The sequence below is a fragment of the Podarcis raffonei genome, chromosome 16 (assembly GCF_027172205.1).
Source record: "Podarcis raffonei isolate rPodRaf1 chromosome 16, rPodRaf1.pri, whole genome shotgun sequence".
In the NCBI taxonomy this organism is placed as follows: domain Eukaryota; kingdom Metazoa; phylum Chordata; class Lepidosauria; order Squamata; family Lacertidae; genus Podarcis; species Podarcis raffonei.
This window is the reverse complement of record NC_070617.1, coordinates 15,514,641-15,534,628: the sequence shown is the minus strand read 5'-3', so window position 1 is coordinate 15,534,628 and position 19,988 is coordinate 15,514,641. Positions and strand designations below refer to the sequence as shown.

The following is a 19,988-nucleotide window of genomic DNA, read 5'->3' as shown; positions in this document are numbered from 1 at the left end:
GAGATTCAAGCTTCCCCCCCCCCCCCGGTGCCACCAGGAAGGGGCCAGGCAAACCGAGAGACTTCAGCTCAGACCTGGGGGCCTTTCAACCCTGTTGTCCACTGTGATCCATGTGTTGCAGAGGTGGACTAGATGAGCCTTGGGGGCTCCTCCCAACTACCATTCAAGGAGAGCGGGGTGCAGAACCTTCGGCCTGATCCCACTGGGAGGGCACTTCTGATCATGGTGCCCCCACCCCAGGGATTCCCAGGTGGGTGCATCTCTGGGTGTCTCGGCTACAGCTGAGGCGCAGGCTGTTCTAGAGGCCCACCCCAAGAGAGATGGCATCAGGCGGCCAAGGAGATGACAAGACCTGTGGCCTAACTCAGCAGCACATGTAGGCCAGAGTGACACATTCTTTCCTCGCCTTTGCTCCATTGATGGCTGTGCAATGGACATAAGAGTGTCGTGATGTCAAGCCAGGCGCCTGGAGTTTCCACAGCCCAAGTGTGGGCCCCTGCTGAGAGAGCGATGGCTTCCTTTTCCTGATTGGAGGCCCTGTTTACTACAGCTTCCTAGCAGGATCAGGCCAGAGCTTCCCTTGCCCTGCCCTAAATCGTCGCAGCCAGGCGTTCCTTGCGGACTGTTCCATGAGGAAAAGCACCCACTCCGTGATGGATTACGCAGTGGGCAGGCTAACCTCCTGCAGCAGAGCAAAATACAGAATGCGAGGAAACCAGATCCTGCCGTGTGTTGCGCATGACATGCGCATGCCTCCATTTCGACGTGTTTTGCGTCATTCCAAAAAATAAATAAATACAAATATTTTCCTGTTTGGTATTGTTTTCATTTTGAATTATACAGGAGATAAAGGTACCACAGTCTTTTTAGTGCTTTAGTGCTCTGAAAGGCTCTGTTCTTTTTATGGGGAGAGTGATAGGAAATACTCCCTGAGGAGTCTCCCCCCACCCCACCCCAAAGTGGTCAATGCTCCTCTGTGTCTCCCATCACCTGACCTTGGGCCGGAAAGAATCCCAGCCACCCTCTGCTTCCAGAAAGGAGGCTTTGGATGCCGGCCCATCCATTTCGGAGGCTCACATGACAGCAGCCTCTGGGGCTGGGGAGGAAAACAGCCTCACAGGGGGGCCATTGTGCCCAGCTGATTGAGAAAGGATCCTCTCTAAGGATTCTGGGGCAGGCGGAAAGAGAACTGCAGGCTTGCGCCAGGTCTCTTTCTCTCTGCCTCCTCTGCTCCCACACCTGCCTTGGTTTGACTCTGCCAGGCACCAGGTGCACCCTTGGGGCGTGGCAAGCCAGCCTCCCCTGGAGATGCGGCTCAGCACATCACTGTGCAATAAAGCACTGCAGGGTGGGCAGTGGGATGGGACCCCTCCTGAGCACCAGAAGAGGCCTTTCTGTCCCACAGGAAATGTGGGAAGAAGGGGAAGATGTACACACACACTCTGGCCAGGCCCTTACCTGACTGTTTTGGCTGCCAAGGGCCTCCTTTACGGAGGAGGCCTCATGGCTCAGTAGGTCATGCAGTGCCGGTGATGCGATAAAGGTAAAGGGTAAAGAGACCCCATTAGGTCCAGTCGTGACCAACTCTGGGGTTGTGATGCTCATCCCGCTCTATAGGCAGAGGGAGCCGGCGTACAGCTTCCGGGTCATGTGGCCAGCATTTACCTTCCCGCCGGAGTGGTACCTATTTATCTACTTGCACTTTTGACGTGCTTTCGAACTGCTAGGTTGGCAGGAGCAGGGATGGAGCAACAGGAGCTCACCCTGTCGCGGAGATTCAAACCGCCGACATTCTGATCAGTAAGTCCTAGGCTCTGTGGTTTAACCCACAGCACCACCTGCGTCCTGCTACCTTCAAATATCTGGGCTGCCACACGGAAGATGGAGCAAGCTTGTTTTCTGCTTCTCCCGAGGGAAGGACCCAAACCAACAGATTCAATTACAAGATGAGAGATTCCGACTAAACATTAGGAAGAACTTTGTGGCGGTAGAATGGATACCCTCAGAAGGTGATGGACTCTCCTTCATTGGAGGTTTAAGTAGAAGTTTGGATGGCCGCCTGCCAGGGATTTTTTAGCTGTGCTTCCTGCACTGCAGGGGGTTGAACTAGATGACCGTTGGGGTGCCAACTTTTCGATTCTGTGGAGGGATAATAGCCCTTCTCCTCTCCACGCCTTGTGGCTCACTTTATTCCCTTCCCCCTCAACACGTAGTTCTAGAGTTCTGGTGTGCTCTCTACAACCTTCCCTCCCTCCGAACGGAGGACTTTTGCAGTGGAAAATATGAGGCCCACATCGCCTGTCGGGGGAAGGATGCCTCGCTCCCTTATTTGGGAGGAAAAATCTTGTCCTTTCATTTTGAGGCTTTTTCTCCCTTGGCTCAGATTTTGGGAGGAGATTTTTTAAAATTTTTTTAAAGAACTGCCTTTAAACCTGACACAGCAGATTGGAATGATCGTATTCCATTTGGTGGCTGGTGGAATGAGGGGGAATGAAAGGGAGAAGGGGCAGCTTAGCAAATGCTGGGTGGGGTGGGGCGAAAGGAAGACCAATCAAAATCCTGGATGGGGGACGGAAAAGAGGAGATACTCCCACCCCCCAGGTGCCACAGAAGTTTTGCGACCCTAAACTGGGTGGGGTGAGATTTGCATTTTTTCCCAAGAGCTTGCAGATTATTCCCAAATTGAAGTTCAGGAAATAGCAGAAAATCCGTAACATTCTTTACTCACATATTTATATATTCCACAGGCTCGTTGAAGACGCTGAGGTTTTGTATTGTCGTGCCACTACAGAAGACCCTTTTGGGCTGAAAAACCCCTCATTTTTACCCAATTTCCCATGAATTCATTATCCTTAGATTATCACAGTTGGTTGGCTTGTGAGTGACATTTAATATCTATGTACTCCTCACCGCTAGGCACATTCTGTTTTGTTTGCTGTTACTTTTTGTTGACCCAGATCATGTGGCTTTGCAACTTTTGACTTTAAAAACGGCTGCTTTTGCTTCTAAACTTTCCTTGATCAAAATCACGCTGAGCACCATTTGTCAGGATAGTGGAACACGAAGGAGATCTTCAGAAATCCTCGTTTCAACTATCACATTGCAATGCATTTAGCCTCTTTATACACTAACTTCTGGAAAAAGGTTGTGAGGACTGTGCTGGTGTTCAAACTTCATTTTTTTTTTTAATAATTTTTTATTACAGATTTTTATAACAACACAAACATATAACAAATACATAAACAAACAAAAAACACAATCAAAACAAAAAACATGTACCATTTCATATCTTAGTTTCTTACACCTTTCTTCCCCGACTTCTTCATACCTCCCTTCTCTGTATTCCAAGTTCTTATCATTTACTCAGCAAATCTTCCCTTATTTTAATAAAAATTCAAGCTAATCTTCCTTATTCTCCTTGTCTTAACCATCACTAATAGTAACCATTTACTTTCCAATCCAACATCATTCTAACTCTCATTAATTTTGTAATATTTCTTTAAATAGTCCTTAAACTTTTTCCAATCTTCTTGCGCTGCTTCTCTTCCCTGGTTTCGGATTCTGCTCGTCATTTCTGCCAAGCCCATGTAGTCTATCACCTTCATCTGCCATTCTTCCAGTGTGGGTAAATCTTGCGTCTTCCAGTACTTCGCAATAAGTATTCTAGCTGCTGTTGTAGCATACATAAAAAAAGTTATATCTGTCTTTAACAGCTGGTGTTCAAACTTCAAATGGAGAACTATAAAAGCAAACAGAAACTCCCACCTTGATCTTTAACTCGGCTGATATATCTCGACAGGTTCACATCCATTCTGCTTGAGTTTTGGACTCCCATGTGAGGCCCTGTCCCAAATGTTTCTGCCAATTTTCATTAGGTTCTATTTGCAACTCAGCTATTGCATGACAGTGTGCTTTATATCTCACCACCTGAAAGAGGAGGGGGGGATCAGGGCCAGCCCAAGACTCCTCGCTGCTAGAGGCAAAACAGGAAATGTGAAACACAAGAGCTGTGATCTCTGCATGCACACCCAAAAGCCTTTCCACTTTCTCACCCAACAGACAGATCGTGTTGCAGCGAAAGAGAAAGTTGAGTGGATAAGCAGAGCCAAAGGTCTCCCTTCACTTGGCTAACTAATATTGATTGGGGTGGGGTGGGGGAATCACATAGTACTGTGATATGTCATGTTTGGACCATGCCAAGAGCCTTGAGCCGGAACGTGGGTGAGCCTGATAAAAGCACATCCAAGGTTTGACCTCTCTGGGTCAGGGCTCTTAACAAACAATTTCCAAAGGCGCATGAATCATAGAATCACAGAAATGCAGAGCTTGGAAGGGACTCAACCCCCTGCAATGCAGGAACTGTAGCTAAATGAGTGCATGCAGAGTTTCTTCCTTTTCATAAATGACCACGACCTAGGGCTCACCCATGTTTACCTTTGCTTCGTACTTTCTAGGTATAGGTCTGGGCATTCCAGGTCTGTGCCTGAGCGCTTTTTGTTCGTTTCAATGAGAAAACCCACATTTGCTGCTGAATCGGAGCAGATGGGCTTTATATATGGATAGTAACCCCGTGAAATTGGCCCGGGGTCTTCCCCAGGAGAGGCAAGAGTCTAATTCTTAGGAATGAGAGGTTCCTCCCCAGCTGCGGACCATTCATTCCAGAACCTGCTGACATCACGGGCGATGCATGAGGCCAGTTCACAAAGAGGGATTCCGGCCAGCCAGAGCCACCGGGCTGTTAAACTGCCGAGGCCGAGGCGGGTTTGCCATGCAGAGGGAATGGAGCGGAGGCAGAAGGACGCTGACATGGACGAAGGGAGCTCAGGTGAGGCTATCGCTCGCAACCCAGAGATGCCCCACATCACCATCAAGGCATCTTGCCCTTTATTATTTCTTTACACATTCCAGACATACAGCTTGAGGCTGATCCTTTATCTCTTATTCTCCTTGCTCAATGGGCCCGCACAGCTTGGTACTACTGAGTCCCAGAACCTCAGTTCTGATCAGGGACCCAGATAGCCCAGGGCCTATCCTTCCCAGGGCACCCCAAAGTCCTGATTTAAGTCAGTGATTTATTTTTATTTATTTTTTGCCTGCTCTATGGTTTTAGCTGCCTCTGCTTATCAGCTGCTGCATTTGACTGTTTTATAGCTGCTTATGGTGCAATTTGTTTATTTTATGCTTTGTTATCTGCCCTGGCTTCTGTATAGATCAGGCATAGGCAACCTCGGCCCTCCAGATGTTTTGGGACTACAACTCCCATCATCCCTGACCACTGGTCCTGTTAGCTAGGGATGATGGGAGTTGTAGTCCCAAAACATCTGGAGGGCCGAGGTTGCCTATGCCTGGTATAGATGGAGGACAGGCTATAAATATCCCTAACAAATGAAGAAATGAATGCTCCCCATCTGTTCTAAGTGGGCCTTCCCCAACCTGGTGCCCTCCAGGAGTTTTGCTGAACTACAACTCCCCAGCCAGCCTCACCCTGACCCACCCATCCCATGTAATTTTCTCCAAGGTCACAGAGGCGTCCATGATTTTCCCCCTCCTAATTTAACCCTCACAACAACCCTGCGTGGTAGGTCAGGCTGAGAGGCAGTTACTAGTCCCCAAGATCATCCAGTGAGCTCCATGGCAAAGGAATTCGAACCCTGGTCTCTCCCAGGTCCTAGGCCATATTGAATTCCCACAACAACCCTGCGAGGTAGGTCAGGCTGAGAGGCAGCGACTGGACCAAGGCCACCTAGTGAGTTTTGTGGCCAAGTGGGGCGTTGGGTCGCAGTCTGACACTCTAACCACTACAGCACACTGTCTCCCAGTGACTCTCAAGGGTCTCGAGCACAGGCATGCATTGCCAGCACTAGCTACGTGAGCCTTTTGTTATCGGGAGACACCCACAGGGTTTGAACCCAGGACCTTTTGCATGCAAAGCAGATGCTACAGTGGTCCTTCCCTGCATGTTAAAACTTGTTACAGCAAAGCAATGCTTTGGTCCTATGAGAACAACTGGGAGGGACAATTTCTTGCTCAGGGAAGCATATGATACAGGAAAGCAGAAAAGGAGCTGGAGTTTATCAGATCTGTAGGCTGGGGCATGTAAGTTCCAGTTTGATATTTATTTACGGCAGATAAACCACGCACTGACACCCACACCCCTGTTTCATACAGACCCAAAATATAATACTATTCACCCGACGGCAAAACACAGAAAGAAAGCAATATTAAAATAGTAAGTATCCATTCCTTATTCAGGCTGCCAGTGATGCTCTAAGAACTGGAAAGTAGGATTTAATTAGGAATCTAATCTGGGTTTGGGTTTGCACTTTAGCTCACGAAGCAGAGGAACCAGTGATAAAAGCCATGGCTTTATGACCGACTGGAACAAGCCATTCGGTTTATTGATACACAGTGCTTGGTTCAGAAAACAACACTGGCCACTTGTTATGAAAATAAGATTACTAATTAAGCTTATCTACTGGGTGGCTAAAGTGCAGTTTCAAATCCGGGTTTAGATAACCAAGCTAAGAGTTGAAACAAGGAGCTGGGAACTAGGAATCAACTTCGGCCTTCTGCTTTGGCAGATAGGGGACCTCGTTTCCCACGTCCCCACATAATATAGGTAAAAGGCCTTTTCAGTGTTGGCTCCCTCTGAGGAATACTCCCCCCAGTGAGGTTTGCTGACATCTTTTCAGAGGCAGGTAAAGACTTACCTTCCCCCCTGGGCCTTTGATGGACTGAGATGATTCTGTTTTATTTATCCTATGGACATTATAAGGGGTATTGTATGAAAAAGTGTTACTCTTTTATATATTTTTTTCTCTCCCCTCCCTATGGTATAATGTAGTAATGTGTATGTTTTTTTTAATGCAAGTCACTGTTAGAGAACAGCTGGCTTAATAAGTTTACTTAATTAATTAATATGTGTGTAAAAGGAGGGGGAAACAATGGAGCTATTGAGTAGCCTGCAAAAAGGAAGTACGCTCTGCACATGCTCATGAGCACTCGTTTTATTTTTGAGGAGGCCCCCGCCTCAATTCTTAATTGCTAAGGCTGAATTCAGAGGCGCCCGAGTGCTTCTGAGCATGTGCAGAGTTCCTCCCTCCCCCCGCGTTACCTTGCTTTGGTGGTGGCAAGGGTCTTACAATAGAGGAGCAAAAATTACTGTTTCCATTAATTTGCGACCCCTGGACGAAGGTCCCAAGGTGGACGGTGTCGGTTCCGACTGAGATGGGCCCATCTCTCCCTTTCGTACCTCTACGCTCAAAAGTTAAAGAGGCGCGCCGCAACTTTTGCCTTCTGCGGCTCTCTGGGCTGCCGGGAAAGGAAAGAGGGCGCGGCAAGCACGTCGGCGAGCGGCCAATCAGGGCTGAGGAGGGGCGTGGCGCCGCCGCCGCGGCTTGATAAGGAGAGCCGCCGAGCGGCGCGTGGCGTCTGCGGTGCGTTGCGCTGCCGTCGGCTACTTTGCTTGCCGCATAAGGCGCTCTTGAACCCGGAGCCGGCCCCGCATATAACGCTCCCTCTTCATTATTATTGTTTATCTTATTTTTCTCTTCCTTTCCCCCACCCTTCGCCCGCAGTAGGGTTGGGCTCAGCCATGTTCAGCTGGGTAAGCCGCGACGCGCGGCGGCGCAAGGAACCCGAGCTGTTCCGCACCGTCTCGGAGGGTCTGAAGCAACTGTACGCCGGCAAGCTGCTGCCGCTGGAGGAGCACTACCGCTTCCACGACTTCCACTCGCCGGCGCTGGAGCCCGCCGACTGGGAGAGCAAGCCCATGGTGCTGCTGGTGGGCCAGTACAGCACGGGCAAGACCACCTTCATCCGCCACCTGCTGGAGCAGGACTTCCCCGGCATGCGCATCGGGCCCGAGCCCACCACGGACTCCTTCATCGCCGTCATGGGCGGCGAGAGCGAGGGCGTCATTCCGGGCAACGCGCTGGTCGTCGACCCCCGGCGCCCCTTCCGCAAGCTCAACGCCTTCGGCAACGCCTTTCTCAACAGGTATGGGGATGCACCGGGGGGGCGGGTCCTGGGCTCCCTCCAAGGGCAAGGGGCTTGAATCCCCAGTAACATCGCCGGGTACGGCTGAAGAAAGACCCGTTATCTGTAAACCTTGCAGAGCCGCCACGACGCTGATCCAAACGAGACAATAAAGCAGCTTCCTTTGTTTTAAACCGGCTCTTTATTCCGACCCATGAGGACTAGAATCTTTGTTTTTAGGAGCTCAGTAGTAGAATGCACCCTTTGAAAGTAGAAGGTCCACTGTCTAATCCTTGGCATCTCTAGTGTCAGCCTTTCAGACACGGGAGAGCCACCGCTGGTCAGTGTAGCCAAGGGTGGGCTAGGTGGCAGCTGCTTCCGCTTTCCAGGAAACTCAAGGTGGACTCACTTGGTGTTTTTGCTAGGCTCGAAGAGAGTGACGTCCCCTCTTGAAGTTGCCCTGTAACTTAGCTGGCATATGAACGTGAGTCTTTGCCAGTCATATGAATGCTGCTGATTATGGAGGAGCCTGCTATCTTGCACATGCCCCCCCCCAAAAAAACGTGGACCGCCTAGATGAGAGCAAGATCCAAGAAGCAAGTTCAAATCTCCACTCAGACATGATACAACGCTCACTAGGAGCAGGGCCAGGGATGCTGGTGGCACTGTGGGTTAAGCCACAGAGCATAGGACTTGCCGATCAGAAGGTCTGCAGTTCGAATCCCCGCAACTGCCAACCTAGCAGTTCGAAAGCACATCAAAGTGCAAGTAGATAAATAGGTACCACTCTGGCGGGAAGGTAAATGGCGTTTCCGTATGCTGCTCTGGTTCGCCAGAAGCGGCTTAGTCATGCTGGCCACATGACCCAGAAGCTGTACAATAAAGCGAGATGAGCGCCGCAACCCCAGAGTCTGTCACGACTGGACCTAATGGTCAGGGGTCCCTTTACCTTTACCTAGGGGCAGGGCCGGCCCTGAGGTTGGGCGGAGTGGAGTGACCGGCTCAGGTGGCTGATGTACCAGGGTGGCCAGCATCCCTCCTCTTTTGGAGGACAGAGCTGTCTGGGTACGTCTCATTAACCTTCTGTCGCCTGGTGACATGGTGGCATTACCCCATTGCCGCCACTGGAATCCAGTTGATCCCTGGAGATTGGGCTGGGAAACCTTGGGCAAGTCACCTATTTTTCATCCTAAACAGCCCTGCGGGGTGGTAATGTTTTACCGTGAACAAGTTTGGGAAGAGATGGGGTTCTGTACCATATCAAATGCAAATGGGAAATTAAAATTTTCCTAGAGGAAGATGAGCAAGGAAACTTTTTTTGTGGTGGGGGGAGTGTTGCACTGCAGCCTCTTGTAAATAGGTCCACACCATATGTTTAGAGCACACCACTCCCCCCAGGGAATCTTGGGAGCTGTAGTTTCCTCCTCACAGAGATAAAGTTCACAAATACACTTATAACAAACTACAGTTCCCAGGATTCTTTGGGGGAGAGTCACTTGTGTTAAGTATGTCCTCTGGCTGTGCTTTCAATCCATTGGGTGGATCTACTGTGAATAATCTTGCTCTGCCTTCTTTTCTCTCCCTGGCTTATGCCCAGGTAGTGGATGTGGATCCTGCTGCTCACTTTTTGGAGCTCTGCATCCTGCAGCTGGTAGATCCAAAAGTGCAATCCGCCCAATTCCACTTTCTTTTCCGGCCTGACTTGGTGCCCTGGCTGTGTCCAGTCAGCCAGCCCTGCTGCCAGCCTGGGCTTTTAGGGCGCTGTCCCTTCCTTCCGCTCTCTCCCATCTGTTTTTGGCAGGCAGATTTGAAGAGCAGCAGAAATCCCCTCTCGCTCGCCCAGCCAGTTCCCAGACTGGAGGGGGAAGAGTTATTGAGGCCTGGCAGTGTAGCTCAGGCCCCACCCCCCTCCCAGAGCAGAGGGGCTTTTCAAGCCTTTTCCAAAGGAACAAAAATGGCCAAGTAAAAGCCTTTCATTTGATAGTTGTGTGTGCATTCAGTCAGTGGCAAAATGCAGGCACCCCAGGATCTGTTTTGTCCTCTCCCCCCCCCCCAAGCTCCTGTCCTGCTGAGGCATCACAGAGCTCTTAGAAGTGAGGCTGGCAAAGTTAAAGTTGTGGGCTGGCATTCTGGAGCATCTTTTATTTATAGCATCTGTTGTTCTTGCTCTTAAGTGATGTTCAGAAGTGAGGGCTGGTCCTTGCTATGGAATCCTGATTTGGGGGAGAAAACACGGGGGGAAGGGGTGGAGCATGTGGCTGGCTGCAGCCCTGAAGGAGAGGACCCCCTGTCCACGCTGCAAAACTTTGTTGCAGATCCCACTAGTTTGGTTTTTATTTTTATTAATTTATCTGGATTTGTATACTGCTTAATCATCAAAACCTCCAACCAATTTACATAAAGCCTAAAAGCTGTTAACAAATACCGGTGAAGCCAGAAGTTAAAAACAAGCTGACCTAAACGTTTTCAAAATATTCATATACATAATTGGATGCAGTTACATACACTGGACCCTTGAGTTACGTACCGTTCTGGATACATAACTTTCAGGTTCTGAATGTGGCAAACCCGGAAGTGTATACTGCCGGGTTTTACCACACGCACATGCGCAGAAGTGCTCTGTACACTGTGTGCAGAAGCAGTGCCTCCAGTTACGGACTTTTCAGGTTAAGTACAGACCCCCGGAACAAATTTAATTCTTATCCGGAGGGTCCACTGTATTAAAATGTGTGTCAAATGTACATGTCTGGATAGGTCTGCCTAAGCCAGGTTCTTAAGGTAAAAGTAAAGGGACCCCTGACCATTAGGTCCAGTCTTGACCAACTCTGGGGTTGCGGCACTCATCTCTCTTTATTGGCCAAGGGAGCTGGCGTACAGCTTCCGGGTCACGTGGCCAGCATGACTAAGCCGCTTCTGGCGAACCAGAGCAGCGCACGGAAATGCCGTTTACCTTCCCACCGGAGTGATACCTATTTATCTACTTGCCAGGTTCTTAGCAGGCACCAAAAATACAGCGAAGATGCCTGTCTAATGTCAATGGATGGGGAGTTCTAAAATTTAGATGCTGTCACCCTGAAGGATCAAATTCCTTGCATCCATGGAACAAACATGTGCATTTGTAAAAGTCCTAGTTCCGCAGTTGAGGGGGTGCATATGTGGGGCAAGGTGATCTTTTAAGTAAGCTGGTCCCACGCTGTTGAGAGAGCCTTGTATACAAAGAATAACCCTTTGAGTTTAGCCCACTAACAAACCAGCAGCCAGTGCACATTTCTGAGCAGGTATGCCGACAGGGTCTGCTCCACTCATCAACCATGCTGCAGCATTCTGCACTAACCACAGTTTCTGGGTCAAGCGCAAGTACATGAAGTGTACTGCAGCAGTCCAGTCCTAAAGTCACTGCTACTGTGGTCAAGCTTACCTGATCCAGGAATTACCTCCTGTGTTGCTGATAAATTTGTTTCGTTCTAAATTCTTTCCGCCGTACAGCAGGGGTGGTGTTAACGTCTAGGTTTTTGCCTGATACAACGCTCTTGTGGTGATGGACTTTTCATTCCCAGGACCTTGGTGTCAATCAGGAATTGCCCTGATTTCCAAGGGGAGTGGTCCTCCTGCAGCCCCGATACCTCTAGCGTGCCCTGGAATTTTGCTCAGGAAGGGTGGGCTGGGAAGATCAGAGCATGTGTTTGCAAAGTCTGACACTGCCCATAACAAGAGTTTTTGCCAAGTGGTCTCTTTAAGGGCCCTTTTGAGCCCCGAGATCAAATTACTCGCCAGTCACGAGTTAATGCTGCTGAAAGTCTGTTTCAGAAGAGCAGGGTCAACACAAAGAGGGATTGTTAGTTCCTGCTGGGTCTCCCTGCGACCTCCGGCAGACTTAGGGTCGGCTTGCAACTCTGGCAGATTCCCTTGCTAGCAAAACAGTCTGGGAGTTCAGAGGAGGAATTTGGGCCTCCTAGTTAATTTTACACCCTGACAGTGTTTACACTTTTGTTCCACTCCCGCCTGACCTCTGTAGTGTTTAGATCGGTAAGCCAGAAATCTCCCTGCGCAAGGTTGGTGCGCTTTGCAGACTCTGCGCATGGCTTTCGAGTGGAGGCAAACTAGCCCTGAGCATAGGATGCTTTCTTGCCAGAAGCCAAGATAGCTGGTCCATCTGGCTTGCTAGTGGCTGTGCGGCCTGGCAGTGGTGGGTTTGCTGAACAGGTGTCTCAACCAGCACCGTCTGGAAATGTGGGGATTGAACCTTGGACCTGAGCAAAGCTTATGCTCTTCCGCTGGGGGCATGGCCCTCCCGAAAACTGTTTGTCCCTAATCTTCATGTGGGGCCAGCTCAGCATTTTGTATCCAGTCCTCCTTGCACCCTGAGAAGTTTGGTCGTGCTGTTGGGGTGGCTGGCTGCCAACTGGATGTTTTTGGGGAATTTTATCTACAGACGGCTCTGCTTGGCTTGCCCTACACGGAATCGTGTGGTGGGGAGGGCTGTCAAGGCCATATTCACCCCATACATTTAAAGCAGGGTTTCCCCAACTTGGCTCTCCATCTGTTTTTGGACTACAGTTCCCACCATCCCTGGCCGCTGGTCCTGCTAGCTAGGGCTGATGGGAGTTGTAGTCCAACAACAGCTGGAGAGGCCCAAGTTTGGGAGACCCTGATTTAAAGCAGTAGGGTGCCGCTTTAAAAAGTCATGGGTTCCTCCCCAAAGAATTATGGGAGCTGCTGTTTGTTAAGGGTGTGGAGACTTTTTAGGAAGCTGCCGATTTCCCTTGCAAAGTTACAGACCCCTGGGAAGATGGATTGGCTGTTAAGCCACTCAAGGAGGGGTCTCCTTACAACTCTCAGCACCCAGAACAAACAGCTCCCATGTTGCTTTGGAGGAAGAAGCCATGGTTACTTAAAGTGGTATCGTGGTGCTTTAAATGTATGGTTTAGGTAAAGGGACCCCTGACCTTTAGGTCCAGTCGTGACCGACTCTGGGGTTGCGGCGCTCATCTCGCTTTCTTGGCCGAGGGAGCCGGTGTACAGCTTCCGGGTCATGTGGCCAGCATGACTAAGCTGCTTCTGGCGAACCAGAGCAGCGCATGGAAACACCGTTTACCTTCCTGCCGGAGCGGTACCTATTTATCTACTTGCACTTTGATGTGCTTTCGAACTCCTAGGTTGGCAGGAGCAGGGACCGAGCAATGGGAGCTCACCCCTTCGTGGGGATTCGAACCGCCAACCTTCCGATCGGCAAGTCCTAGGCTCTGTGGTTTAACCCACAGCGCCACCCGCGTCCCTAATGTATGGTTTGCTCGTGGCTTAATACCTAACTCCTTTCTCCTTCTGCTTTCACCCTCTGCTGCGCCCAGTAATCTGAGAAGGCTTCCCAGTCAAATGCTGTAGGTGTAGGTGGAATCCACAGTCCTTCTGGAGGCTGGATGATCATGTTGGCCAAGCAGAGGGGGGCCCAGGACGGGAGGTGCCTTATCTCCAGAGGATCCTTACAAGATTATCCGAGGCAGCTTGCCAGTGTCCTTGACGAGGGCTGACCTCCCCGTACCCTTGGCTTAGGACCTCTGTACAGGTGGAGTGCAGGCTGCACGTTCAGGACTTGGATTTGTGCACAGCCTTTTGTGGGTTAAGCTGGGGCTGCGCAAGGAGGAATTGGTGCAGGGAGGAGGAGGTGGCCTTTGGTCTTAGTTGCCTTCTCTGTTGCTTGCGGGGAGAAGGTGGGAGCAAATTCCAAAGCAGCAGGAGCAGCCCTGCAAGTCTGTCTCTGCAATATTCCAAAGCTCATCTTTTCTAGTTGCAGTTGGTGAGCACCAAGGAGGCCGCAGAGGGTGCCTCTCGCTCCCATGCTGGGCTGTGCAGGAAAGTGCGGGACTTGACATCTTTCCGCAGGGCCTGCAAGACAGAGCTGTTCTGCCTGGCCTTTGGTTTGGACTCAGTCTGACCCTTATGTTTCCCTCCCCTTATGGTTTTGATCTATGGGCTATTATTAAAATGAGGCTGCATTTTAAATTGTATCTTAACATGTATTTTAAATTGTCCCCCCCCCCATTATGTTTTTATTGTAATTTTACTGGTGTTAGCCGCCCTAAGCCCGGCTCTGACCGGGGGGGGGGAGGAGTATAAATAAAAATTTATTATTATAATTATTATTCCCGCAAGGGCGGGGGATGGATCAGGCGAGGTCAATTTCGGGAGAGGGGAAGCGGCCCCATCTCTCTTGGCGAAGGACATGGGAAGCTGCTTTCTTCCGAGTCCATCTATCTCGGTGCTGCCCACACTGACTGGCAGCAATGCCAGGGTTTCAGGCAGGGAGCCTCTCCCAGCCCTCCCTGCAGATGCCATTGGGAGGACTGAACCCTGGGCCTTCTGCATGCAAGAGCTATGGCCCCTGAGAGGTGCTTTGAGACAGAGAGGGCAGAGAATGCTCTGGTGGCAAAGTCAGCAGCGACTGAAAGTTCGGGATAAGTACTGGGGTGTTCACCCTCTTCCTTCCTATAGAATTGTAGAGCTGGAAGAGGCCATGTGAGTCATCTAGCCCAACCCTCTGCAGTGCAGGGATTTTTCGCCCAACATGGGTCTCAAACCCATGAGCCTAATTTTTGACCTTCCTCTTCTGAGAACAGCACAGGCCTCGGTGCCTTGATGCGTTGCTCACTTAGTCTCTGTCCATGTCAAAGATGGCCTTGATGGGAGGAGAACTGTTGTGTATCAGGAGCTGGGATAGCCAGCTGAGACTCTGGCCTAATCCGCACTGTACTTTTAAAGCAGTATCATGTCACTTTAAACAGAGACAGCTTCCCTCAAATTATCCTGAGAGCTGCAGTTTGTTCAGGGTCCCAAGAATTGGGAGCTACAATTCCCAGAGTGGTTTCCCTCTTTCCATGGAACTCTGAGAATTATAGCTCTGTGGGGAGAATTGGGTTCCCCTAGGAACCCTCCACACCTGTAACAAACGACAGCTCCCAGGATTCTTTGGGGGAAGAAGCCATGGTTGTTTAAGGTGGTCTGATACTACTTTAAATGTGGAGTGCAGATGGGACATTATTTCCAGGTCTAAAGGTGCTGCGTTGGGTTTGGTCTCCAGGCGAAATAAATACCCTTCAGTCAGCTGCTGGAACAAGATACCCTGGAGACCAAATTGTAGGGGGTGGGGGTGGCGGTGATGTTCTGGACTTTATAACCAGCTCACAGGCCTGGTCTTTAGCTCAAGGGGAGGAGGGAACCTGACCGCCTTCCCCTGATGTTAGATTTCCTAGCAGCCATCATGAACAATATGTCTAGGAAGATGGTTTGCAGTTGCACAATATCTTTTAGGTCGTCTTTGAGTTCCCCATCCCTGGGCGAATGGAACTTGTCCACCTGAGCCCCGTTGATTGCTGCAACTCTTACCTTGCCCAAATCTTCCTGTTGTGTCCTGTGGTCATGCCTTCCTCCTCGTGAAATCGAGAGGAAGCGTTTTTGAAAAGCAGAAGGTCTGGCTCTTGACAACCAACCTCTGGGTGTGTCTCACACAGGGTCCGGGAAGCTTGGGGAAGGGCCTTTGCAGCTCGCTGGGAGGGTGCCTGCTCTGCATGCAGGAAGGTCCCTGCTTCAAATCCCACAAGCATCTCTCTAGTCATTGGTAAGAAGAGCGGAGAAGACTCTCTTCCTGAGAGCTGCTGTCAATGGTCCCGGTAGATGGTCTCAGGCTAGGCCTAAGGCAGTCGCCTGCATCCTTCGTTGACACCCCAACATCCCCGCTGAAAGTTAAGGGTCCAAGTGGATCAACTCTCGGTGGAACAGTGGCATCCTCTCCGCCTATGTATTTTTAAAAATCAGTATTTGCAAGTGTCATTTAAGATTACTGGCTCATTTAAGATTACATAGAACCTTTATTCTCATTAATGAATGAAACTCATGGTGGGGAACACTTTTATTTTTAATGAATCTTTATTATGTATAAAGGGAATATTTGTATGAGTTAATGCTTGGAGCTGTTTTGTATCTTTGGGCTTTTTGTCCTTCTAAGCTTTGACGCTTTAAGATTAAGATCTCTTGATTCTTCGTTATGTTTGCAAAAAATAAATGAAATAAAATGAAAAGTTGTCTTAGTTGCCAGTAAGGAAATACACAAGATGCAGCCACACAATTTATTGAATCAGAAATAAAACCTAACCAGAGGGGAAAGGTGTGTGGTTTGTGATTTCAAAGCGTTTGATGGTCTAAATCAAAACAGTGGCAAGTTCATACTTAAAAGAAGATTAAAACGTAACCTTGGGCTGTACTAAATCCAGACACCTAGACCTGTGGGACTTGACTTTCCTGAGCCACTGTGTTTGTGGATGAAACAAATGAGAAAAAATGGCAAAGAAGGAATCTCAAGCACTTTGGCCCCGGGACAATTTTAGCTCAATTTTAGGGCAGTTTGCCAAGTCTTGAAATACCAATAATTGTCTAGATTATTGAGGTTAAAGGGCTTCCAAAACTTAGTGATTATGCCCTGGGCCACCGTCAAAAGGTTCAAGATCAGTTTCCTGTTGTTGTGGTCTTGATCTGAATCTGCAAACAAGTTCAAGGGAGCCCGGCAAGTGGAGGGGGTGAATTGTTTCTTGAGTTATCTTCCACTCATTCTTGTGGCACCCTTCCCTTCTCTTTGTGGGTGGTGCCACACGAAGGTGGGTGCTGGAGGATGGGAGGCCCCACTTTGAAACGTGGCTCAACTCTATGAAGCGGTTAGCTCTGTTGCCCAAAAAGTATGGCGAGGGGGACAGGCAGGGAGCCACGTCTGCCTCCCTATGCTTGCTTTTTCGGCTGAGACAAATGGCTTAACGGTCCTCTCCTCCCTCCTCCCTCCCCTCATAGGTTCATGTGTGCCCAGCTGCCCAACCCAGTCCTGGACAGCATCAGCATAATTGACACCCCTGGAATCCTGTCTGGAGAGAAGCAGCGGATAAGCAGAGGTAACACTTGGGCTGAATCTAGACATATATTTTAAAAAACACACGCTGTGAAAATGCTTTTAAAAAAAGTTTCAAAATATATATTGAATTTCCCATTGCTCACCCTCGCCACCTAGGGTCACATTTGGTAATGCACTTAAAACACACTTCGAGCATTGTATTTGCAGCTGTATAGCCGAGTCCTTGGGGGCCTGTGTGTGCAAGAACTTGATGTTTCTTTGCTGGGGGTTTTGCAGGGCTCTTCTTATGTTTCTATGAGTGTGGTCCCATCTTCTTGGTCAGACAGACCTCATAGCTACAGCCCCACCATCTTGAGTGAGCTTCAGAATATTAGCACCCGTCCAGCTTGCTACAGGTGCTTGTTCAGCAAGTCCCAAGACCTGGGCGGAAGAGAGCTGAGCATTGCTGGTATACCGAGGGCACTTTATTCCAGATCCTTGGGCAAACTCACTCAGTGGCTTCATGTAGGTCTTCCTGGGTGGCTGCTGTGGAACACCATGGTGCAAATGCTAGAACCAATTTGCTGAATAGGAGGAGCATGACCTACAGGGGCACAGTTTCCCAATTCCCAGCCCTGTCCAGAGGGATGTCCTCCTCAAAAGTATTGAAAGCAGCTACGCTCCCAGTGAAGCTCCTCCATCAGTGTAACATGGGAGGTCCGGAGGGTATCAACATGAGAACAGGGCCTTCCCAGTGATGGCTCCCTGCTTGTAGAATGCTCTCCTGGAGGAAGCTTGCCTGGCACCAACCTTACATGAAGGTAAAGGGACCCCTGACCATTAGGTCCAGGCGTGGCCGACTCTGGGGTTGCGGCGCTCATCTTGCTTTACTGGCCGAGGGAGCCGGCGTACAGCTTCCGGGTCATGTGGCCAGCATGACTAAGCCGCTTCTGGCGAACCAGAGCAGCACACGGAAACGCCGTTTACCTTCCTGCCTGAGCAGTACCTATTTATCTACTTGCACTTTGACGTGCTTTCAAACTGCTAGGTTGGCAGGAGCTGGGACCGAGCAATGGGAGCTCACCCCGTTGCGGGGATTCGAACCGCCAACCTTCTGACCAGCAAGTCCTAGGCTCTGTGGTTTAACCCACAGCGCCACCCGCGTCCCCAACCTTACATAGCTTCAGGCAAAAACGTTTCTTTTCTGCCAGGCCCTTGGCTTCTAATTTGCTGCAGCCTCCTTGAGTGAGCGGGATGTTTTAATCCTGCCTTTAAAAAGTAGGATTGTCTTCTAGAGTTTTATAATGGTAACAGAATCTGGGTCAGAAAGCTCGATTTGATGTGGCTCTCGATGCCTGGAGCTATGTCGCCTCCTTTCCCAACCTTGCCCGGAAAGGAAGATCTGGGGCTGTCCCAATAAAACAAATGTTCAGGAACAGAGGAGGGTTTTTTTTTAAAGGAGGGGCTGCCCGACCACCTCCCCAGTTGGGGGAGACGGGGTTTCTAACCCTTGGTTGGGGGCGGTGGGTTTAAAATTAGGAGGGTTGCTTCGATGGGGTGTATAATCTGGGAGGTTGAATGTACGCCCAGCGTGTTGTGGCTTCTTAAGTGAAATGTTCCGTCCTTGGGAGGGGCAGAGAAGAGCCTCTCTCTTCCTCCACCCCCCCTGCCTTTGGCCTATAGCCTGTGTCTCCTGGCCAAGTCCAGGCCTCCTTGGAGGAAACTCCCCCCTCCAATTCCCCTCGCTGAAGTTTCCAGGCGTAGCTTGAAAATATGTTGCTGGCACGAGAAGGGTGTTCTAGGTGGTGTACATAACTCGCCAGGACGGAGCAGCATTCCTGATGCCTGGGGAGTGTCACTGCCCCCCTCTCCTTGGGCCCGGGGCAAGCGGAGACGGCGTCTCGTGCTGCGCTGATAGTGAAACTCTGCTCCTGCCAAGCAGATGGACGGCGGCTAAAAATAGCTGCCTTCTTCCCAGGCTCCTGTCTCAGGGGCCATCTTCTCTCTGCCTGTCCTACGTCTTGAGACACCACCAGTTCGGCTTCCATCATCTCCTGGCTGTGCTACGGTCTCCTTTCCAGGTGGGGGGGCCTAGCACCTCTGCTGCCTTTGGGGTTGGGGAAAGAGAAGGGAACCAGGCCTTGCCCCAGAGGAGAGGTTATAGGGAGATGGAGGGGCCCTTTGCTGTCCTGGTGCCCGAGTGGGACAGAAACATATGTCTTATTGCAGGCCTGGAAATTTGACTTTTCTCCTTGCCCTGCTATCAGGAAGTGCTGCAGATGAGCGATAAGGCTCCACTTGACCCCACAAGCAAGAAACCAGGATGTGGTGGTCAATGAGCTTTGGTTTAGCAAATGAGCGCTCATACACATTTTTTTTAAAAAAAACTATGCTTTAATATATGGAATCTCGCAGTCACCGAGAAACTAGCTCGCAAACTTCATATGCTCATGAAGAACCTATAAAATGCTTTCATAAAGTTTGGTGGACCTTTGTGTCTTACGCATCAACTAACTTACATGACCTGCACGTAGAAAAGAAATAATGGACTCCCTGATTTAATATCTTTAATATTTAATATCTATTTAAATTGGTTGTATTAACTGTACTGACCTGTACTGTATGAATATCTCTTCAGTGGCTTCCCAACTTTTTTGGGGGGGTGTGGGTGTGCTTTCTTCACTTCTTGCCGTTGCCTGCAAAAAGAAAAAATGTATAATGGTATAACTTGGGAGGCTTAGTTTGCTCAGAATGAAGCAGTTGCGGAGGCAGACCTCTATGCGTGCCTTCTGTGCCCTTTGCCCTCTCTCACAGAGATATGTGGCCAAGCCAGTCTGAGCTCTGCTGGGAGCTGGATTCCCTTCTGGTGCTGGTCTAGCAGGGGCCTCCCAGAGGGTGCTCAGGAGCCGTTCTGCTGAGTGCCGGAGGGCAAAACAAGTGTGTGTTGATCCCTTCCATCACGTTCCACAGGCATAGGGAGACAAGGATGTGGCAGTGGATGGGCTGTTGTGCTTCAGGGTATCTTGCGTCCTGATCTCTGCCACCGGCAAGGTGACCAAGTCCCCTGCCTCGCAGAAAGAACGCTGCGGCAAGAGGAAGACCAATGTGGCCCTAGGCGTTGGCCAATGAGCTTAGAGATGCT

At 50.0% G+C, this 19,988-nt stretch overlaps 1 protein-coding gene across 1 annotated transcript in view; it reads left to right on the top strand.

The window, feature by feature from the left end:
• The first annotated feature begins 7,389 nt into the window (after positions 1-7,389).
• EHD1 (EH domain containing 1) overlaps positions 7,390-19,988 on the top strand; it is a 30,831-nt gene continuing 18,232 nt past the window's right edge. Inside the window, exons 1-2 of the mRNA XM_053368632.1 lie at positions 7,390-7,998; positions 16,810-16,907. Of these exons, the coding sequence (XP_053224607.1) occupies positions 7,595-7,998; positions 16,810-16,907 (502 nt within the window). The 5' untranslated portion in view covers positions 7,390-7,594. The remainder of the gene's footprint in view (positions 7,999-16,809; positions 16,908-19,988) is intronic.